The sequence below is a fragment of the Oxyura jamaicensis genome, chromosome 1 (genome assembly GCF_011077185.1).
Source record: "Oxyura jamaicensis isolate SHBP4307 breed ruddy duck chromosome 1, BPBGC_Ojam_1.0, whole genome shotgun sequence".
NCBI classification, from domain to species: Eukaryota; Metazoa; Chordata; class Aves; order Anseriformes; family Anatidae; genus Oxyura; species Oxyura jamaicensis.
This window is the reverse complement of record NC_048893.1, coordinates 203,585,999-203,608,633: the sequence shown is the minus strand read 5'-3', so window position 1 is coordinate 203,608,633 and position 22,635 is coordinate 203,585,999. Positions and strand designations below refer to the sequence as shown.

Sequence of the window (22,635 nt, the reverse complement as noted above, 5' to 3'; positions counted from 1 at the left end):
ATCTGCGAGCAGGGAGCAGAGAGGTGGCCTCTCCATCAGCCAGCCCACGAGGAGAGGATGAGGAGTGCCGAGGAGCCCCACATCCATCTGTCCTGGCTGTCCGTGCTTCCTTCCAGGCACACACCGACGTGTAACAGCCACGGTCAGGGGGAGGTCTGCATCATCAGGGCTGTGTGTCTGCAGCCAGCTGCTCTGGGCTCACAAATCTCAACACAGCCTCTAAAATTCAAAACCGCAGCCTGCCGTGTGCCTGCCTGCAGTCTGCAGGGTCCATAATAAAGCGACGACCGGACCAGAGATGGAAACCTCTGAGGTGCCTGGAGCCCAGCCTCCTAGCAAATGAGGGATTTGCCATAAACAGAAATAGGAAGAAAAACTGTTTATTTCAGTGAAGGTAATGTTATTTAAAGCGGAACAAAACCAAAACTAATGTGACAGGTTTGGGAAGCGCGGCCAGTTCCCACAAAGCCAGCGGTACGTGGGGCTGCTTTCAGAGCCCCGTGCAGGCTGTTTGCATCCTTCGGGGTCCTGTGTCCTGCAGAGAGGCACTGCTCTGGTTTAGTCCTTAGAAGAACTTCCCTCTGCCTCTGCTAGACTCTCCTGAAAAATAAAATGTGAAAGTCAGTGCAAGTTATTCTACTTATCTGGAGGTTATTTTGATGATACGGAGTCCAGTGTTTGTATTTTAAGACATACATAGTGGAACAGTTGTGTTGTTTGGAAAGATGCACTTCAGAGAAAGAGTCAAGACCTTTTTCTGTGAATTTCACAGCCCTGGGATCCACGGGAGGAGGAGCAGGTTCAGAGTGGACACATTTTGTGGAGGGTGGGTCCTAAAAGACCCCTGAATGCAGCGGTCTGGATGCAAGCGGTGCCCATCGGCAGAGCTTCTCGGGACAAGGATGGCAACGTGTCCTGGTGGCGGTGCTTTCCCCAGGCTGTCAGCACGCTGGAGAGAAGATGCTGCTTTGATGGGCCTCGATCTGAGCCAGTTCATTGCTGTGCTGTGTGTATAACTCTTTATAGGAGAGGACATTTCTTGGGATATTGCATTCCTCGGAATATTACACAATATTACCTGCCAGGCACCTCCTGTCTTTGCTTCTGTTCCCTGGGCTGCAGTTTCCAACCTCTTCCCTGGTGTTTCAACGTTTCCCCGGTATTCTCCTGTGTTTAGTGGCTTTTCTTATTCATTGAGTGTGCAAAATTGTAGTGCAATTCTTAAACTGCGTGTCCGCAACAGAATTTATATACATGCGTTTTATCCAATCTGTCACCTCTAGGTTCCTGTGACATGTTTAGAGTCCACCTATGATGGATTAGCAACAAAGACGGCAGGCAGCATACCTTCCCTCGCCTCCCTTTTCTGCTCTCCTCTTTGTTTTGTAGCTCATGCTCATGCTCCGCTAAAATTTTGGTTAATCGTGTTTTCTATCCAGTCTCCTTTGCGCTATGTTCAATGCTGGATTTCATCAGCATCTCGAGACAATGACTGCCGTACTTTAACTAACTGCAGACAGAAAAAAAGAATTTTTTCCCATCTATGTGCCAAAGTTTGCTTGTTCTGTAAGATGTAGTGGACTCTTCAGTGCAATTTAAAAAGAAATCCTGCATTTTTTTTTTTTTTCACTTTTTCCTCCCCGAAATCTCACGTTGTAGTTTAGTCATACCGCTTCTTGTTCTGCCCACAATAAGCCTGGTCTGAATTGTGGTTGCCTTGGACGTACGTGGGGGTTATTACCCAGTACAATCCCCCTCAGCCACCTCTTCAAATGAACCAGCATCTTCCAGCTTTTTCCTGAAGACCATGACTTTCTGACCCCAGAGCCCTTCTCAGCCTCCTGCACACGTGGCTCGAGTCAAGGCCATCATTTTTTTCCCTTCTTCCTTCTATTTTCCCTTTTCCACTTCCTTCCCTTTTTCTTCTGCGTTCTTAACTAGACGAGGCAGGATTTATTCATTTATTTACCGAGGGAGCTTTTCCTTGGAAAAAAGCTGACCTGATGAAGCAGCTTTGACTTGGTTCAGACGAGCCACGTTGCTGCAGCCTCACCGAGCAGCCGTGGGCACTGCAGGAAAACCCCGCGGCCAGATCCAGAGCAGAGGCTTGCACCTTGGCTCTCCTGCCTGGCAGCTCCCCGCCGCGATGTCTGATTTTTGTCCTTTCGGCAGAGAGCTTGTATTCGGTCCAAGGCAGGCATAATTCTTGCTTTCTGACAAGTCCTAGGATTTTGTTTGGGCTTTCTGCAGCTGTGTTGTGATGCTGATGTCAGCTCTTGAAGCAATCAGTCTGAACACGCTTCTATTTGGAGGAACTTGGTATTTTTACATTAAACTGCCTTTTGACCTAAACCAAAACAATTTTTCTGCAGTTACACTGCTGAGTATTTGTACTCTGTTTCTGTCCTCCCTGGCACCTTTCAACTTGCACTGAGAGAAGAGGGGGAGCCGCACTTATTGAGAAAGGAGAAGGATGTGAGGAGAGCGTGGAGAAGTTGCAGTGCTCCAAACCCCCGTGTGAGCGTTGCTTTACATGGGATGGGAGGCCCACTTACCTCTTTTGAAGGAGGAGGAGTGGTGTCGCGCCTTTTTTCCTGTCTTCTGAGCTGCCACCTATAAGGGAAAGTCAAAGTCCTCATTGTACAGAGTGCTGGGCAGGGATTTCGTGCAGGAGAAGGTGCAGGTACTTTATGAGCCATGCTCTTTATCTGAAATCATGTTCTGTGGCATGGATACGTAAAGCGACAAGAGAGCAGAACTGTGACGTTAAATCCCATCTCCTAAGATCCAGAGACACCACAGATCACCGGGGTAAGGGGGAAGCATTTCTTACAGCTGCTCTGGGGACTCCAGCATGGGGTGGAGGTACCCAAACTGGAGGGGGCTGGGTGCTAGGCAGTCCCGCTGCCAAGAGCGGAGCAAACTTCTGCTCCTCCCGCTTCTTGGCACCATAAATCAGCCCAGCAAATCTGAAGCATGTGGATGTGCAGAGACCATCGAGGGGAATGCCAGCTTTCATTTTCTGCTGTGGGATTTGGAACCTTCTCCCTGTCGTCACATTCCCATATTCTTTCAGTTAAGCTTGTAAAGCCATTTGACCTGGGAAAAATGTGCAACAGAGTAAGAGGATAAGGCAGCATTTATCCTCTGCACACTATTTTAAATTGTTTCTCTTTCTCAACTTTTTTTCTTTTTTTTCCAAACCTCAAAGGAAAAAGTGAATGAATTGAACTATAAATTTCAAAAGAGAAAAAGAGGAAGAGCCACTTAGAAAAAAAAAACAACAGAACTATATGAAAAATTACCCCGAAGTTAGACAACATTTTTCATTTCAAAATTTCTATGGCAACGTTTTAAAAACGCCAAAATGGATTAAAAAGTGTTAAGCTCTTGCTGCCATTTCTGGATACGAGGCAGCTGTGACAAGGCTGTGTTCCCAGCTCGGAGCTCTCCTGCTTGCATTCCTCCGCGCGTTGTCTTTGAAGCAAAAGAAACCTGGTTAGCAAGAGAGGTGGCCAGAATTGTGCAGTGAACAAAGAAAAGCTGAGAAACCTTGGTTAGAAGTTGTTAATTGTTGGAGTGTCACCTACCTTTGGATGTAGTCCGCAATTTCAGTCCTTTTGTACACCAAAACGCCCAAAACCAAGAAGATTAAGACCAGCATCCCAACCGCTTTTCCCATATTCTTTACAGCTCCCCCTGATTGGAAAGGAAGACAGAAAGAGAGGACGTTACCCTCTGCGCACACCAGATGTTTCTGGGACAAAAAGTGAGGAAATGAAAAAGAAAGGGCAGCTTGTCGCATATGCACAGGAGTTCCTGGGTGCACGCACTCGGCTCCAGGTGACCTGATGCTCCCGTGCGTACTCCATCCCTGCTGCTCGGGTCTCCGAGGCACCTCCACCACTGCCTGCTTGGGAGCCACCAGTGTTTGCATCGTTCTCAGAAACAAGCAAAAGCCTTGAGGTACTCAGCACAGTGGGTAGAGCAACGCTACGTAGGCCTGGAAGCAGGGATTCTCTTTGGGACAGCGTGGTAAGGAGCTCGAGGACAACCAGTGAGCAGGAAAGCTTCCGAGGTTGTTCCATGAGAAGGGCGCACGGATGGAGAAATATCCAGAAATAGCAGATTTGAGCTGAACATCTGCTAATGGCTGAGGCTCCAGCCTGTAGTTAGTGTCTGGAGAAGAATGGGAGGTTGTTCTTAGGGAAAGTGGAAAAGGCTTCGCTCCTCCCAGCACCTCGTGGCAGCCACCGCGAAGACTAGCAGAATCCTAAAAGTCAGCGTTGGCCTTTCTCCATGAATTGGGAGGAGCACAACGTTGCCACTTGGGTATCTTCACCGCCACGCCAGCAGGTGAAATTATCACGATGGGTTTAATGTTTCAGGAACAGCTGATTCAGCATACAAGACGCTAGCTGCCCAGAAGAGCTCGATTTCTGTAGTGCCATTGGGCCTTTTCCAGCTCGAGCGACTTGCCATTTGCCCGGTCAAATAAGCAGCGGAAAGATCTCATCATTCTTCATCAGCCGCAGAACTGATGAGCAAAGAGGGTCAGGGAGGAGCCTGAAAGCTGCCAGCAGTCGGGTGCTGGCGGGTTTTGGAGTGCTGCTGAGTGACCGTGGCGTTCTGCTCATCAGCAAGTTATTGCACATAATATACGGGGAAGCAGAAGCGTATCTCTCAGGGGTACGTGCCAGGAAAATATCTATTTGTGCCCTGTTCTCCTAGGACTGAAGCTCTGCTGGAGATCTCTGTTAAGAGGAAAGGAAGATTCTCCTAAGAGGGTTTTGATGAGCTCAAAAGACATTCCTCATCAGCTGCCTTAATGAACCGTGTGCTGGCTCGTTGGCCCCTGTGCTTAATGGAATCGATCTGCAGTTCCTCTGGGTGCCCTGAGAGTAGTCAGAGAGAGGCAGGCAAGGCAAGCGCAACTGGAGGGGCAAAAATTAGTGAGATAAGAGAGAAAAAAAAATAGAATAAATTAGAATAGAATAAATTAGAACAGAACAGAACAGAACAGCTCAGTTGGAAGGGACCTACAAAGACCAGCAAGCCCAAATCTGATGTGTCTAAGTAGGAAGGGAGAAAGAGATGCCACTGAACCAAGCCCGAAATGATTTGAAAGTACAGGTGGAGAGCTGCTGAGCTTGTTCAAGAGAAAATAATGCTAAGAGAGGCAGCGCGACGTGCAGGGCGGTCCCACCCCACCGCGCTTACAGTAGTACGAAGGAGGTGGGCCGCTGTCGACGCTGCCTCCAAATCCTTCCAGCTTGCAGTCTGGAGGGGCCCACCCAAAATCGCAGTGGCAGTTTTTCTTGTTGTTGCACACCTAGAAGAAAACAAATAAATAGGGCATGGAAGGTGCGGAAGTCGTGTGGCGGCGTGGATTTCCAGGGAACCAGCCGCTAGCGCGGCGTCTCGGCAGGACCAGCAGCGAAGGGCGGGATGAGGTCCACAGCCCGGGATAAATTTGCTCCTCTCCTTCAGCTGCCGGCATGGAAACGCTCAGCCTGCTTTGTGTGCGGCTGGTAGACTAGTCAGGGGATGTCAGGGGCTGCGTGGCTTGTACCTATCATGAGGTGTCTGCTGCCTCGGTGACGTGAGGGCAGTCCCCGACCCATCCCCGTGGGGATGGTCCTGCAGAGACGGGCTGCAGGCACAGCAGGGAGGAGATGGCAGCACGCAGAAGGTGAAAGATGGTTACGTTTGCCTTTTTGCCAGCTTGGTGGGAGTGCTTTTCTTTTTTTCTTTTTTTTTTTTTTTTTTTGCATTGCTCAAGCTGTTCTCATTGCAGAATTGGAAAGCGCTTTTGTAGTCTTTATTCACTGCAGATCTGCCCTGCTCTTGTGAATGTCCCTGTTTCTGTGATGACAACATGAAATGCCACAAACACGTCCAGAATGAATTCGTCACCTTCATGTGACTCAAAAATATAACCCTTCTCTCTCTGGAGACAGCAAAAAAGATAGGGTTATTCCAACTGCATTGCCACCAAGAACATCGCTGCGGGGGGACCCAGCTAGCTGCAGCTGGAGGTAACGGAAGGAGACAGCAGATCCCTCCAGCCGTGGGTTGCCAGAGTGACTTTCCTTACAGATTCTCCCTGATATTACAGCTAAAGGCCAGCAGATTGCCAATCTTCCCCAGACTCTCCCGTAGCACCCACAGTAACGCCCAGACACATCTCCTGCTCGCCTACAACGTCTGTCTGGAAAGCGGGACGGGCACCCTGAAAGTGACACCGTGGAAAAACTGACATGAGAAATAATTCTGCCGGTGTTAGTGCCTGAAATGTAGGTTTTATGTAAGACCAAGTGCAGCCCGTGTCGTACAAAATCTGCCATTTCTGTGCTACTTGCGAGGAAAACAGCGTTACGCAACTGAGCCTGCATCTTTCCGAAGATCTCCCCAGCCCCAGCTAATGTAAATTCAGTGGCACCAACAGGTGCAACGAAGGATGAAGCGTCACGATGCAGCAGTCGGCTTTTACAACATTTGAGGGAACAAAGGAGACAAACGGTAGCAGTAACCGATGAACGCTGCTATGAAGAGCCGTGGATTGTCAGAGCACAGTCTGGGAGGACACCATGGGTGAAAACCAGAATATTTTTTTTGTGCTGCTGAGCTGGAAACCGTTATGGACCGTTGCTTTTGAGAGACAAATTTGCATTTCATTTATGCTGCTCTTCAAAGGGTACTTAGAGGCTTTCTACCTACCCCTTTGCCATTGCACCGCTTCTCTGTGCAGTCGCTGTTGAGAAAGGCTGCACTGACACACGTCCTGTTTATACATATCTGCAGAAAGAAACAGGTTTGTATCGGTGAAAAGGTACGGTGACACATGCCAGGAAAGGGCACTGACTGCTGAATTGGGATAAAATTACTGAGAAACAGCCTGGCAAGTCTTCTCACTCGTTTCGTTTCATCCAAGGCTTTTCATCCCCTCTCTCCAAACGAGCGCCAGGGGAATATAGAATGAAGGTCTTTGGCTCCAAGGTCAAGACAAAGCAAAAAGGAGACAGGACAAACCGAAAAGGAGGTGGAACAAACCCACTGAGGGCTACAAAACGCACGGTTATTCAGAGCTGAAGAAACCTGAGAGTTGTGCCAGTCGTAGTAGGAAGTACCCCATGCGCCTGCTCTGTTCGTACCCATCCTTCTGTACCTGCCCAAGGCTGGAGGGGGATTTGGGGCTGGAGGGGCTTTAGGACTGACCCCAAGCAACCGTCCCAATCTTTGCACACACACACAACCCTATTTTCTCAGCGTGCTCTGCAGCACCCAGCAGTTGGTGGCTTGGGAACTCCTGTCTCGTCCTGTCCATTCCATATGACATGAACAAGGCCTTGGAACTGCAGGAGGCGTTTGGTTTGCTCGGTGAGTAACCTGGAGCATCCCCGTATCTCCAGGAGGCACACAAGTATCTCCTCTGGGCAGGAGGAGACTGGAGGAGTTACACTTTTGGCTTTTTGCCTTGGAAATTAGTTTTGGGAAGACTGTTTGCATTTGGTGGGTGGTACGAGACCCATTTCTCCTGAAAGGGGAACTCTGGTGAAGCCAGCACTGATGAGCTCCTTCTCTTTTGGTGGAACTCAGCACCTGCGCTTTTCTTAGAGGTATTTTTGCTGCCATATGATAGCAAGAAACCGATCCTTTAGTCTGTCACAGCTTGACAGGACTTCAGCTTTCTGTGTGGGTCAAAGGGAAGGAGTGAGCCCCGCTCTTGGAAGAACATTTGGAATTCTTTTGTATGTGCAACAGAAGAACTTTGACTTTGGTTAGTAGCTTCAAAAGAAGAGGAGAATCTTTTATGCCTGAGAGGAAGAAGAAAAAAGCCAACAACAAAAGCCAAAGTGATGTGCTGAGATTTTTCCGCCTCTAAAGGAGGCTTTGGCACTGTCTTGGAGATCATGAACATTTTATTCAGGAACAAAATCCTTCCGTTTAACCTCCACCCTATTCTATCCCTGCGTCCCCCCGGCCCTCCAAGGGTACCTTGTTCCTTCCGCACGACGTGCCGTCTTTCACCGATCCATCGTCAGGCGTGTCCAGGGGCAGGTGGAAATCCAGCCCCCAGCAGAGCTCGTTGTTCACGGTGGTCTGAACCACGGTCTCGCCGTCTTGCCGGACGGGCACTTTTTTAATGTTAGCACACTGCACCCTTCCGCAGAGGATGTTCCTGAGACAGACGGACAGACAGACAGACTGCTGCAAGGTTTGTAGAGGCATCTGAGGGTGTGCCGACCCATGCTGCCGACTGCTTGAGCACCCTGCTATGGATTTGGCCTCTTCCAGCTCGCATCCTTGGAGCAACTTGAGCATGGTCAGAGGTTACGGCTGGCCAGGGACGATCCCTGCAGGCAGTTCCCACCCAACCAGCCCTTCCTGGAGGTGTTTGACTAGCATGGACACAGACCCTACACTGCCAGGTGGCATCGGTGCCATGGGACACATAGGCACAGCCCTTGGGTGTATCTCCAGAAGCAGCAGAGACACATCTTTTTGTCTTTTTGACCCTCAAATGTCACGTTTTGCCATTTTCTTTAAATGCTGTATGAGAAATACTGATATTTATGCCAGGAAGAATTAGGCAGAGTTCTTCAGAAGCTCATCTCTGTGCTCGGAGATGGCAACGGTGAAGCTCAGGTTCTGCCTGTGCAGTGATTCAGTGGGAAAAAAGAGAAATTAGCTGATATTTTCTTTTCTCAATATTTTCTCAAATACTGAATTTGCATCTTAGTGTCTGCTCCAATGACAGCAATGTCCCAGTCCTTGGTGAACTGCCAAGTGCAAACACGAGGAAAGGTTAGGTGCTAGTGCCTGCGCATTTTTGAGTGACTTAATGTGCACATACACAGCAGATCTCCAAGGTGACCAAACCTCCATCCTTTTGGACCATTATCCATACCCACATTCAAACCCTACTCTCGGGACAGGACCGAGGAGGACGGCTTGGAGAGTTCACAGGCTGAAGGACTGCACTTTCTGTGCCAGCGTCCTGGCTTTGGAGACGTGCTGACGGATGGCCGCTGCACATGGCAGCAACATGACAAGAATTAATGCTAAAGGGAAAAAAGGGGTTAGAGAACCAGTTATAAAATGGAACAGGAAAACCCAGCCTTGACCTGCTGCTGGGATGACCCCTTAGAGATGAAAAGCTGGGAACGCATTGTCCCTAAACCCAACACCAGCAACATCAGGTTGAAGATCTCTTGGAAAGAGTGCTGGGGCTGCACGCCCCTTGCACGGGGCGATGTCCCGCTCCTGCTGAGCAGCCAGGTGCTGGTGGCACTCACTCTTCCTTGCACTTGGTGTAGTAGGTCCCGTTCCAGCCGCAGTTCCCGCAGCGGTCGCCTCGGACGTTCACTTCCCTGAAGCAGCTCAGCGGGGCACGATGGGCGGCTGCAAAAATAGAGAAAAAATGAGGTGTTCGTGGCGAGGTGCGTACCTGCACCCCCTAACCCCTCCTGCTGCTCCGTGTGATGGTTCTGAAAGGGCCTGCCACGTTTTATGGAGTTTTTTATTTATTTTTTTTCCAGTTCTTTTTTGAACCAGAATGCTCAATGTGAGAATGAAGTGGCTACATGAACAGATCTGCCACCAAGAGATCGACCAACGGTCAGAGAACGGACCGTGGCCATTTATCCAGAACAACCTGGAGCAGAAGCTGGGAATACAGACTGCAAATCTTTCCCAAGCCTATTTTTTTTTTCCCTTTAATTCTAACTTGCTGTGTAACACAGGTCTTATATTTGTCCTGAAATCACCACCATGGTGTTCAGTGTCAGCAGCACCGATCCCAGCTGACACAGCTCACAGCACAGCAAGGCAGAGACATTTCTAACCCGGGGAACTCCCAGGGTTTTCAGAACATCTTCGTATTTACCAGTGTTGCATACGAGTGACAGAGCACTAAGGGGAAAGATGGAGAGCCTGTGGTCGATGGAGGGCTCTTACCGAGCTTCTTACAAATTCTGAAGCATCCAGAATGCTCTCAGCGTAAAACCAAGTGCTGAACTCCCCAGTGGTCCTGCAGAGATGGCCGAGATCGCTCTGTTGGCCATATCAGCCCTTCACATGACAGTTCCCTCAGTGTCCCACGTCAAGATGATGACAGACGTCATCTGCCTTATCAATATCCTTGCCTTTTCTTGCAATGCCCTTCATGAGAAGCGCTACCACCTTCCTGTGCAAGGGTTACGGCTTCCCAGAGACTCCAAACTTCCCAGAGACGTGGCAGGACACAGAGGAACCTGGCTGTATTTACAGGGGACTTGCATACGTTCATAACGAGACCTACAGCTCAAATCCTGATGGTCGCTGCTGTTGCAGATGGGGAAGAGCAGAACATACCCAGCCGGGGAAGCTGGGCACTTCCTACAGAACTGAAATATCTCGGAGAGGATGTGGGCAGGTACTCAAAAATCGCTTCAAGTTTGAACTGGGGGGGTGGGGGGGGGGGGGGAATTTGGATGCACAATTTATGGGTGATGTTGCTTTCATCAGCATAAGGGTGGTCTCACTGGCTGTTGGCAGCACACCTTTACTTCTGGGTCTCTCTACGGGCAAATGATATCCATTCCCATGGCACGCAGAGCACGGAGTGGTCCTAAACGGCACTGCAACCACTACTGCCTGAGAAAACTTCTTTTTTTTGTTACCCTAACTATTGAAAAAAACGTATTATACTATATTCGTACACATACAGTTTCATCTATGCACTTATGATATAAAATCATGGAGTATCTCAGAAGTATTCTGTAATATTTCCCCCACCAGGGGAGGTTTAGGTTGGGTGTTAGGAAGAACTTCTTTCCCCAAAGGGTGTCAGGCACTGGGATGGGCTGCCCACGGAAGTCCCCATCCCTGGAGGTCTTTACAAGACGTTCAGATTAGGGCTCAGGGATGTGGTTTAGTGGAGGGCTTGGCATTATGTCAGACGTTGGGCTGGGTGGTCTTGGAGGTTTCTTCCCTCCTAGATGATTCTGTGTGATTCTGTGATTTTTCTATGCAAGTTCTTATATTCTTAGCTAACCCCTCCAGATACCTAAGCCTGCCTGCCTCACAAAGAGCAAACAATGAATTTTCAGGGACTGTGGACAAAAAATCGGTCTTTTTCAAAGCAGAGGAAAGAGAGAAGGGAGGAGGCAGGGGTTATAACGGCTCGGCCAATGTGCTAACCCCCAGGTGAGGTGGCTTGCCTTTGCCAAACAAAGCCTTGCACTGTGCCTCGTGGCTGTGGCACTGCCCCTCGTAGCAGCGGTCGCTGTCCCCGCAGGGCGTCCCGTCCTGCTTGAACACATCCACGGGGCAGGTGGCCGAGGAGCCGTTGCAGTACTCCGGCAGGTCACACGTGCTCCTGTATTCTCTGCAGATTTTTCCTGCGGGCTGAAACTGTTAAAAAAAAAAAAAAAAAAAGGCACAAAAAAAAATATTTTGGAAGAGTTTTTTTTTTTTTTTTTTCCAAAAATGGAGTTTTTTTTTCCAAAGTTATTCAAATTCACATGGCAAAATCTTAGGGAATGCCCCAAAAGTGTAAGATGAAAAATAAATTTGCAAGATGTCAGACAGAGCAAGGAGTGGAGGAGGGCGTGAGGGGCTCAGGTCCTTGCTGTCCTGCTGGGAGAGTGCAAGGGGTGATTGCTGGTATCCCAGCAGATAAATGTGGTTTTATCCACTCATTTCAGGCTGAATGGGTCGGAAATGCCTCTAGAGGTACCCTGTTGCTAGATCTTCCCCTAAAGCTTTCTTTTTGGCCACGCTTGTGGCTGTGGGATGTCTGGTCCAGGACTGCCAATGCTTGTGGCTGTCCCTGCACCCTCGCTTTGCTGCTCCTGCTGACGGTTTTCCTCTGACATAATTTCACTGCTTCAGAACTATTTGTTCTCTGTGGAAGCACGAGCAGATTCCAGTCCTGTTCATGCATGTTTTCAGACCAAATATACGGAGAAATACAGGAAATAAACATGATAGCGCCGAACGAACGGCTCTGACAAGCAGCTAAGGCATTAGTTACCCGACTTTTCAGGTAGCAGCAGGTCCTGCTGTAACTCACCTGGCACTTGTGACAGCATTCGCCCCTGTAACAAGAAGCCCCCGGTGCCAGCAAGCAGCTGGAGGAGAAGCAGCATCCCGACTCGAGGCATGCCTGGGGGCGAAACACCAGAACATCCCCCCCGTTACAGGCTCTCGCTCAGATGCTCCTCTTTAGCTGAAGAGACGTGAAATTGCAGGAAATTCAGGGGAAAGCTCTGCTGTTTTCTGCTGCTCCCCAGTTGTGGAGCTCTGTGTCGCAGGGAACTCTGCTTTTGAAACCGTGCCCGTTGTTCTCTCGGGACTAACGCTTCCACCTCATCTTCTCTGCTCATCAGCCAGCCTGCCTGCTTCGCAGGGGTGCTCCAAGGCTCATTAATGTTTCCAGAGTGCTTGGAAACCTCTCTGAGACCAACAGGAGAGATTATTCTCCTTTTCTGTCATCAGCCCCCCCCCTTATTTTGTATTTTCCTTCCCTTTTTCAGCTCTCCCAGCAATAATCTACCAAGTCCTTAAAAGTTCAGTTTCCCTGCCCCAAACCGGTCAAGGTGCTGATGGACTCGGAACTTTGTCCCTTAAACAAAATTAATTACTGAGATTTTAAGGGTACCTGGAATGTAGGGGTATCTGCTTTGTGAGAAGAGCTGATCAATGGCTTTTTAGGATAATAACAATGGAAGGAAACATGAATAGTAGGGAATTATCACACAGGCACACAAACCCCAAGGAAGAGGAGATAACTGATAGAAAACAAGGTTTTCTTTGGGCCTTCTGGACAGACCAGGCTTGTAATGTGCTATTTGAGAGGGAGGGCAGGACGTCGTAACATTTATTGTGGGGTATTTTAAGGGGATTGGGGGGATGTGCAAAATGGGATGGCTGGGAGAAGGGCCAAAGTGGGGGAAAGGGAGAGCCGAAGGTGGATTGGGGAGGAACAAATGTGGGAAATGGAGGAGAGAGAGGTTAAAGGGGGTGATAAGAGGGGCTTCTGCTCATCACACTTGTATGGCTTAACCCCATTAAGCTGACTTCAGGGTAAATTTATCAGAATAAAGAACAGAAAAACTCTGGTATTATAGACAAGAAGATGGCAAGTGGCAGTTATTTGCCCGTAGAACGTCTTGGAGGCAAGGACATGTCCCTTCCATGGGCCTTGACTTCTGACTCAGTTTTCTTTTCTGCTACCCCCTATTTTAATGAACATTAGTGCAGCCAGAAGGCAAAAACCCTTCCAAGTGGACAAGGTGTGGAGCCATCTCATCTCCCTCCCAGCAGCTCCTGGCCAGCCCCTCGCACAAGGGGGGTCCAAAGTCCCTCCACAGCTAGGAAACAGATGTTAAACTACCTCTAGATACCTCCTGCATTTACACAAATCATGTATTCTGCACACAAATAAAGCCATAGGTGGGTAAAACCCCACTTGACAGGTGCCCATGGAAGTGGAAGCCAATGGGCTCATTTGGACATGCAACCCTTCAGTGTTTGCTCCTTCCCAGGAGCTGGTGAGCATTTATAGTTGCAAAAACTCTACATTTATAGTTGCAAAAACTCTACAGTTTTAATAACACCGTTCTATCCTGTAGATGGCAATGAAATATTTAATTGCTAACCTCGTCACTGCCGCAGTCACACTCTTCGCCTTTTTCCAAGACGCCGTTGCCACAGAGTTCAAACAGAAATGGTTTTAAAGATGGTATGTTGAACAGACAAGGCTTATTTTTTCTTATTACTTCATCATAGTATTCTCTCATAGTGCAGTTGCTGAATGCCAAGCAAGATCTGCAAGAAAAATATTGATTATATACATATATATATTAAAAACCTTACCATATACATAAAATAATTGGTGGCGTCGAAGAATAACAGAGAGCTTAACTAACAAAGAGGAATATGGGAAATTTTAGGGGAAACAAAGCTTTTTTATTTTTATTTTTTCTTTTTTATTCTTTTTTCTGGTATAAAGTCATGGGAGACAGCAACAGCTGCCTGGAAGAGAAAAGGAAGAGACCACGGAGTGGCTTTGAAGGTGCTTTGGCTGTGGCAAGGTGGAGGCGGAGGGCAGGAGGCACGAGGTGCAGTGTGATTCGTTACAAACTGCAGCGTGCAAAGCAGATCACGGGGGTGAAAGGGATCTACTTGCTTTCCCGTGACCGCTACAACACAGCCTGGATCATGCGAAGTAACCAGGGGAGAAACGGGGTGACTTCACGCCTGGCTGCTCAAGGAAATGAGATCTGCCGGTGAGCAATGCAGGAGTGTGGGCGTGAGGATTTCCAAAAGTGAAGCCAATCGTCTCGTGCAGAGGATTTTATAAAAGAAACTAAATGCAGTTTGTAATTATGAGAACTGGGAGGAAAGCTGTAGTGAGATGGCAAGGTTGTGAGCAACTCGAGCAAGGAGCAAGGCTGTGCAGCCATCCCCTGAGTGCTTGCATGCCTTTAGGGTGACAGATGGCTGGACGGGACTGATGAGGGGCAGGGGGTGACACCATGGCATAGCTCAGCAGCAGCAGCGGGTGCAAGGACGAATGAGCCAGAGAGAGAAGTGCTGGCGATGTGCACATGGAAATATAAGTACGGGCAGGGGAATCGCTGCCACAAAATGGAAGCAAGAGTCCCACTGGGTACCGAGCACCTTGAGCGGTCCCCGTTTAGGAATTCTGGAAGAACTGAAGTCGGAGATTTTAGACAAATCAGTTTAATTGGTCCCTCGGGATAATGAGGTGATTATCCAAGCGCTGACAGCAGAAGCGGAAGGAGCCACGAGATGCAGTGCTCTGACTTGCCGAGGTTTTCACCCCAGCCCTCATGTGCTGGGTCCTCGATCCCCTTTGGGTGGCTCCCAGGTGGAATATTGTATGGTCTCTTTGATGCTGAAAGAACGGGGGCTGACGCCTGCCAAATATCCTTCACGGGTTTCAGCCAATATTATTTATTTACTGGAATTATTTTGCTTCATTATGGTTGTATAAATAGGAGCGATGAGCAGCTCCTGCCCCATGCAAGGCAGCTTTTCTGGAAGAGTTATTTTCAAAGGTAGCAACCCTGCACGGGCAGGGCAAGAGGAGGGGGTGCAGTAACCCCTAGGTCTGCAGGAGGCATCCAACCCAGACATAAAGAAGCCAACAGCAAGAAGCACTTGGAGAAATCAGATGGAAAATGAATAAAAAATTATTCTGTCACCAGTGGGACTGAGGAGGCTGAGTTTGAATTCACAAATGTGAATTTGTCTCCAGGAGAACTGGAGTCTCTTGTCTTACCTAAAAACCTATTCCCACAAACTTAAAGAGCTTGATAAAGACTGGTAGAGCAATTTAAACTGGAAGGGACTTAAATTGGCAGTCCCTGGTCCTACCACCTGCACAAAGCAGGGCCAGCTTGGATGCCAAGTAGCTGCTGGAACAGAGGAATTAAAAGATGTGCAGGAACGGGCAGACGCACACCCCTAAATCAACCCAGCAGCTGCTCTGAGGGGGGCGGCAGGAGGCAATGACCCGATTTTCACCCAAAATGATGTCGGGAGAACCAAGCCTTACTCACCCTGGGGACGACCGCATGATGCATCCTCTGTGGGTGCAGTTGCAGTTACAGAATTGGCCGTAGAATTGTTTCGCGTCGTCGTGGTCGAAGCCCAGGCTGTGGCCGATCTCGTGCGCCAGGGTCATCACATTGCTGATGGTTTCCTGGCCAGAGAACTGCAGCCGGGGAGAAAAAACACAGGTCCACGCTTTCCTAAGCAGGGGATGTTGATGTGGACAAGTTCGGATCCAGAATTCCTGCATTTTGCTCAGCAACCGTAAAAATTGTGCTAGCTGGGGACTTGCACAGCAAACAACCAGTTAGGAAAAACCAAAGAACCCCTAAAGAGAATTGTTCTGGGGGAGCACTGGGGAATTGTTCCACCTCTTCTTCGAGCAACAACAAAACCAAGGCCAGCTTCATCTCCATCAGATGCCCAGTTTAGATGTTACCTGCTGAAAAGCCTGAACCCAGGAGTTACATGGAATTAAATCACAGGGTTCACCGTGAATATGACAAGTTTTTTTCTGATCTTTTTTTTTCCTTTTTTTTTTTTTTTCCTGGAACTGTGCCTTTCCGTATTAACACTGAGCAGTGATCACCTTTGCTGTGTAAGTTCTCTTGAGCCTTACACTGCCTTTGTGTGCATTGAAAGACGTTAAAACAACCCAGGAAAATCCACGTCCCTGCTGCAGGCTGGAAGCTGCCGGGCCCATCAAGCTTCCTGAATGTCCTTTTTGCAGCTTAGGAGAGGTGTCTGCAATCTGCCCAGATGTCCAGAGAGATCTATCTCCTCTGCTACAGCAAAATCTGGGCATAACTCAGGTTAATGCTGATTTCAAGAGGAAATTCGTGAATGGAAGGTGCTCTCCTTTGGCCAAGCAGCTGGAGCCTGCAAACACCGCTCAGCGCTGGGCTTGGTCTGCAGGCTCTCGAGCTGGGGGACAGCATCCAAAGCAGCCCAGCACTTGTCGTGACCCAGATCTCCAAAATCTGACGGGACATGGTGCTGGGCCCCTACTCTGGGCGTCGCTGCTGGAGCAGGGCTGGCACCAGATGGACCCAGAGGTGCCCCAACCTCAACGCTTCTGGGATTCTGGGGTTCTGTGACATTAGAGGTGCTATGTGGGAGGATGAGTTATGAGGGCAACCTTACAACCTGCGAGGCTTCCCCTTACCGAGACGACGCCGACGGAGTTGGGCTGGCACATCATCCCCTTCCAAGCAAAGCCCCGCTCCGCGTAGTGCTGGCCACTGCAGCAGAGAGGTTTGGGTGTTAATGGAAAGCAACAACAGCATCCTAACAGGATCTCTTTCAGGAACTACAGCTGGAAAATAATGGCTTCAGGCAGCAAGGAACTCCTTTCTTGAAGATCTATATCTATGGGGATCTCCTTCCTTGAAGGGATCAATGGGGATCCCTTTGGCTTCCCCCTGAGCTCGGGGGCTGATCGCAGGCACTGCTCGGCAAGGTTTCCCTGTGTGCAGTGACTGTGTTATAGGGTAAATGCATATTTATACACACACATCGGAGATTTTAGCGTGCAGAGGACTTGTTTCCCGTCAAAGGAAAGTAAAAGGAGCAGTCAAAACAGAAAAAATGTACTAGGTGTTAAAAGGTGAATGAATGAATGAAATGCTTAAGTGAGTGCATCAATAGAGTGAGATCAAACTTCCCCCTCCTAGCCAAACAGTTTAATTCAAATATTGTGCTGTAAACCCCACACCAGTGAATTAAGGCATCTAAAAATGAATGGCTAATCTATATAAAATGGTTAACATTAAAAATGAGATTATGATAATTCAGTTACAGACAGTGGTATGAGAATTGGAAATGCGATGTACACTCTGCGGGTGTGGGAAAATACAAAAGAGGACCAGGAAAGGGAAGGGCAACGTACTTGAAATCCTCCTTGCACCAATTTACATGACAAATGGGTGCTGATTAGTACACGGACTGATTAAGCCGAAACATTTTCTTCCGTGAGGTATCACCAGGACAGAAAGCGCATCGGTGTAGGAGTGGAAAAAGTGGAAGGGGATGGGGGTGCCCCTGCTTATCCCTCTCGGGGGCTCTTACAGCAGCAGCTCCACGTGGTCGTACTCGATGCGCCCCGCGGCGTCCCTCTGGCACCAGGTGGTGAAGAACTGCAGCGTCTGGGCCAGGCTGTGGGTGGCCGTCACCTGGTCCCCCCTGGTCCACATCTCCACCGCGCTGATGACGACCTGCAGCTTCATGCGCTTGTACACCTGGGGGGATGCGGGGAGGTGGCCTCGAGTGGCAGCAGGGGAGGTTTGGATTGGGGATGAGGGAGAATTTCTTCGTGGAGAGGGTGGCCAGGAGTGGGACGTGCCCAGGGAGGTGGTGGGGTCCCCATCCCTGGGGGTGTTTGGGAGACATTTGGATGTGGCACTGAAGGATGTGGTTTGGTGCTGGGACTCGGTGGGTGGCTTGGTGCCCCTGAAGGTCTTTTTCCACCTAAATGATTCTATGATCTATCACCCCGGGCTCTGCACTTCTTTTCATGTAATTTGTGCAAGATCCAGGTCCTTGCTCACACGGAAACAGCTGAGCGTTTTCTTTATTTCCATGAGTTATACCAATTTTGGGCTTTCCGTGCAGCTCATTTTGGAGTGGCCGAGCTGGGAGCTGATGCCCCCAGCACCCTGTCTGTGTATGCAGGCAGAGGAAGCAGCAGAGGGACACCCAGTGCTCCTTCCTGGGGCTCAGAGCAGGGCGATGATGAAATGGAGACCATAACGAGCTACCAGGAAGCACTTAGCACCAATAATGCATATATATTACATCAGATAGCTTAAAGGGGTAATTTCAAAATTAGTTTTCCACCGGCTTCACTCACCCGTGAAGGGATTTTTTTAGGGGTGGGAGTTACATCACCTGGGAGCCCATCATTTCCCCACGAGAGGCTGAGCGGCCGGCCCTTCCCCGGGCACCCACCATCATCATGACCACATGGGTGCTCACCGTGTTCAGGAGGTTGCTTATGGAAATGAAGAGGTGCAGCATGAGGGTTTCATTGTGGCTGTGAGCTTTGAACTGAAAGGGGAGAGGGGATGCGTCACAGCCTCGCGATGCCAGCGGCGTGGGGAGCAGCGGTCGCTCCCCTTGCACCTTCCACAGCCCAGCACCCGCAGCCCCCCCGTGCGTCTGCACCAGCCCTTCCCCAGCTGAAATCCTCTGTAACCACATCGGATGGACCCACACTGGGATTTCTCACCCCACTGGGGTGCTGTTGTTTTGAGAGGATGGCTCTTGGCACCGACAGGAGCCCCCGGTCCCTGCTCATTCAATAGGATGATGCAGGGAGAGGCATGTGTGCCTGCAGTACCCATTATCTGCCTTAATTAAACAAAAACCCAGGCCCACAGAGGGGGATTTGGATGGTGAGGAGGCCGAACCACCAGCTCTCATGGGGTGGGAGAGGGGGCACGGCTCCTGAGCTTTGCTGCCTTCCCGGGAGGTGTATTCCCACGGGACCATTTCGCACCATTCCCTTCTATTCAAATAAATACCAGAGCAGTTTTCAAAACGCCCCAATTACCCCAGAAGCGGCTGCTTAGGTCTGTCCCTGAGCGTGCTACAGCAGCCAGACCTCATCGCTTATTTCAAAACCATTTCTGGGCATGAGAGCCTTCCCCCCCCCCCGATTGCAGAAGCGGGGCTCAGGGCGAAGAACAGCCTCCAGTACAAGGCAGCAGCTGCAGCAAAGCAGCACCGTGGCGCTGAGTTCTGGCACCTACCAGCTCCTGGTTGGCGACGAGAGCTAATTCCAGGTACCTGGTGGGCACGGGCAGGCTGTGGAGCCCGGGGACCTCCTGCAAGAGAACAAATGGCACGGGTCACACGCCCAGGGGTGCTGTTTTTTCATCACATTGTAAAAAAAATGAGGTGCTGGTACTCAGCATGGGCCAGAATTTCAGTGGTACCCGCAGTCCAAGAACACAACAAGTATGTTGGAGAAGGAAAACTGTTAACGAGCGCCGCAGGTAATCAGAGAGATGCAGAGACAGGGCACGGCTTTAGGCTGAGGCTTCCTGCTGGCAGGGGATAACCTGGCACTGCTCACATCAAATTGCTGCAAATTTTGCATGATTGTCCTGTTGCTCAGACCATTTTTAAGCGTAATTTTGGTGCCACACAAACACTGCTCTGCATCACAGGGAGGATGGAGTGGGGCCACCAGCACTGTTCCAGCATGAGTGGCAAGAAAAGGGACAACAGCAGCTCAGTGCTGGGGCAAAATGCTCCTGGGCTGAAGTTGCTCAAGCCACAGGAAATCCACAGAAATACCTCTTGCTTGGCTTTGTCTCGTTTTCCCCATTTAAGACTCGTTTTCCCCAGTACACCCATTTAAGACCCATTTAAGCATGGGGACTCATCTCTCTGATGAACAGATACCGCTTTATTATTATTATAAATTATCCCCTCTCTGGCAGGTTCTCAGTAAACTCAGTGAAATTGTAGCAATTTAAAAAAAAAACAAACAACTATATTTCCGCCATGGGGGCTGGTAAGTAATTCTTTCACCTAAGAGTTTCATATTGTTATCAGAAGGCAGCGTCTCCGAATGCCACTCATGAATTCTGAATGCCGAAATCCAGCACATCACCAAGGTCCCGTAACAAATGAAGCCGGAACAAATCTCCTCTGATAACATGGGAACAGGGTTTCTGAGCAGCAGATGTGTGTGTTTTGACATCATTACAGCTTTTCCCACATAATTTAAGCCAAGCGGGTTGGTACGGAGAGCTGCTGCTGTGTATTGCCCTGATGCCAAGATGCATTGAATGCAGTGCCAAGGGAGTCAGGAACGGATCAGAAACTTCAAAGTCGACTTCAGCAAAAATTCCTGCTGGGAGGGAGGCACCTGGCTCATGGGCATGATGCCGAAATCCTCTCCCTCCAGACCCGTGGCCGCATCACGCCCAGCATTTTCCCTGCCCCACACCTTTCCCCCGCTGTAAAGCAGTGGACGGGGAGCCCGTACCTCGATAACCAGGATTTTCCTGCTCCCGTTCGCGATTTCCTCCCCTGCGGGCGGGCGGTCCTGGTGCTCCCTGGGCACCTGGCAGAGCGGGGGCGAGCCTTGTGCCGGCGCCTTTCGGAAAATGAGGTGCTGAAAGGTCGAGGAGTTCTCCACCGGCTGGATCTCGTACCTCAGCTCTCCGATTTGCAGCACCCCGCTGGGGATGTTCCAACAGAGAGGGAGGTGAGAGACACGGAGGAGGGGGCTTCTTAAATTATTTGAGAAGTGCAAAAAGAACCAAAGTGCTGGGGGTGCGGGGCAGCCCTCAGGAGCTTGTGCCATCGACTGGGAGCCCCAGGAGCATCCTCCGGGGTTCAGGGCTCTTGGGACGAGCCAGCATTTTACGTGGTTTTGGAGCAAGGGGATGAGAAAGGTTCCTTTTAGCTCCTTCATGGCAAAATGTTTCATTAAAATCTGGTTTTCTATCAGATTTTGACCTCTGCGCCTGATTTTCTTTTATCCGTGCACGTTGTAGACCCCGATGGTAAAAATTGCTCCTGTACTTTCTCGGCTGTGTTGGAAGATTTGGGTGCTAGCCGCGGGATGGAGCAGGCAGAAGGGGGATCGCCTGCTCTGCAAAGGGACACCAAACCCCAGCCCCCAGCGCCCTACCTGATCCCAAAGCACGTGCTGACGGAGACGACGGAGCCCGGGGAGCCCTCCACGAAGCCCTGGTAGAAGCAGTCATCCTGCAAGGGGCAAGCGGGGCCTCAGCCATGGGGAAAGCTCCCGAGCCAGGGCTCAGAAAATGCACCCGTAAAAGGAAACACGAGAAAACAGCCTTAAAAAAACACCCGTCCTTCCATTTGTGCGAAAACGAAAGGCGCGGGAGGAAAGCAGGGAGAAAGCAGGAGGATGAGTGGGGTGGAGGAGGCTGAGGGAGTGTGGCAGGATCAGTGCTGCCTCCAGTGCTAACAGAAAAGGGAATATTCGGATAATTAGGATAATTCTGGGGGGATATTTTTTGCGTTCATCATTTTTTTCTTTTGATGGAGTAAAATTGTTTTAAAAAACATTAAAAGTGAGCAAGGGAAACCAAGTGTTCTAACCAATCCCAAATTATTGTCCCAGGTTTTAGCAGCTCTTTGTACAATCTCCTTCCTTTTGTAAATAAACAGAATAAATAAATAAATAAATAAATAAATAAATAAATAAATAAATGATGTTTTCAGAAACAGCATCCCTTCGAGGGGGGGAATGTCTGCTTCTTTCCCCTTGGGCACCCCAGGCAGACCCCAGCCCTAACCTGAATGTACGGAAACTCGGTTATCAGCTCCCCCTTGGCCCCGTAAGTGAAAACCGGGAGGTCCTTGGCTACCAGATTTCTGAAAAGTGAAGAAAAATTTCTCAGGGCAGGCTGAGCTCCGCCACGGACCTGTGCAGGAGGAAGGAGGACCGAAGAGCCTTACTTTGCCTGCGTCAGGTGGACGACGTGGTAATTGCCTTCTGCCATGATTAAATAAGCCTTGTCCTCCTGTAACGCAATGCATGTGAATATTTGGGGTATTTATTTGTTTTATATGGTCCCTGCCTTCCCCAGGGGAGCCCTGTCTGCAGGCTGGTTTTGGGGTCCGAAGCTGCCCCCCTCCCATCTCCCCGTCCCCCTCTGCAGCATCCCCCTGGGCAGAGGCAGGGTCAGGGCTGGGGGGAGTGGGGGGTTAAAAAATGTTTCCAAAATCATTTCCAAACCAGCGCCTGACCTCGGTGACAGCCCCGTGCCTTGGCTCCAGCTGCCTCGGCACCGTCACTTCGGAGTAGATGATGCTCGATGCTTCAGTGAACCCTGGAAAGGTTCTGAGGTTAGGGAGCAGGGACGAGGCTCAAACCAGGCTGGGGGGATCTCCCACCCCTGAAGTGCAGATGGAGGGTTTTTAAGTGGGAAATTTTTTAAAATTGACATATGTAAAACTGCAGATTCTTCAATGAGAGGCATAAAAGAGGGGGTTTGAGAAGTTCTCTTCATTGCTAATACCAACTTCTAATGAGGTTTAGGTACAAGAAACTCTGGAGAACTTTTGAAAAGGGGAGAAATT

At 49.7% G+C, this 22,635-nt stretch overlaps 2 protein-coding genes across 2 annotated transcripts; both read right to left on the bottom strand.

Annotated features, from left to right (window-relative positions):
* Positions 1-364: 364 nt before the first annotated feature.
* Positions 365-16,765, bottom strand: LOC118174093 (disintegrin and metalloproteinase domain-containing protein 21-like). The gene is made up of 11 exons (XM_035339213.1): positions 16,733-16,765; positions 15,576-15,730; positions 13,647-13,815; positions 11,205-11,397; positions 9,300-9,405; positions 7,999-8,182; positions 6,721-6,798; positions 5,221-5,332; positions 3,591-3,699; positions 2,556-2,613; positions 365-600 (listed from the first exon to the last, which is right to left on the bottom strand). Exons 1-11 carry the CDS (start codon positions 16,763-16,765, stop codon positions 559-561), a joined length of 1,239 nt encoding a protein of 412 aa, XP_035195104.1. The 3' UTR covers positions 365-558.
* Positions 16,766-17,620: 855 nt separating this feature from the next.
* Positions 17,621-22,366, bottom strand: LOC118160925 (disintegrin and metalloproteinase domain-containing protein 9-like). Its single transcript, XM_035316018.1, has 8 exons — positions 22,303-22,366; positions 22,012-22,076; positions 21,849-21,927; positions 21,215-21,291; positions 20,564-20,759; positions 19,317-19,391; positions 18,541-18,612; positions 17,621-17,804 (listed from the first exon to the last, which is right to left on the bottom strand). Exons 2-8 carry the CDS (start codon positions 22,053-22,055, stop codon positions 17,631-17,633), a joined length of 717 nt encoding a protein of 238 aa, XP_035171909.1. The 5' UTR covers positions 22,056-22,076; positions 22,303-22,366; the 3' UTR covers positions 17,621-17,630.
* Positions 22,367-22,635: the final 269 nt, after the last annotated feature.

Coding starts and splice junctions, on each gene's coding strand:
- LOC118160925 (XM_035316018.1), bottom strand. CDS start 22,055: ATGGCAGAAGGCAATTACCACGTCGTCCACCTGACGCAGGCAAA. Junction 19,392..20,563: donor GGAAAATCCTGGTTATCGAG/GTACGGGCTCCC, acceptor GTTCTCTTGCAG/GAGGTCCCCGGGCTCCACAG. Junction 17,805..18,540: donor TAAGCAACCTCCTGAACACG/GTGAGCACCCAT, acceptor GCATCCCCCCAG/GTGTACAAGCGCATGAAGCT.
- LOC118174093 (XM_035339213.1), bottom strand. CDS start 16,765: ATGTGCCAGCCCAACTCCGTCGGCGTCGTCTCG. Junction 13,816..15,575: donor ATCATGCGGTCGTCCCCAGG/GTGAGTAAGGCT, acceptor TTTTTCTTGCAG/ATCTTGCTTGGCATTCAGCA. Junction 9,406..11,204: donor CAAGGCTTTGTTTGGCAAAG/GCAAGCCACCTC, acceptor CTATTTTTGCAG/CCGCCCATCGTGCCCCGCTG.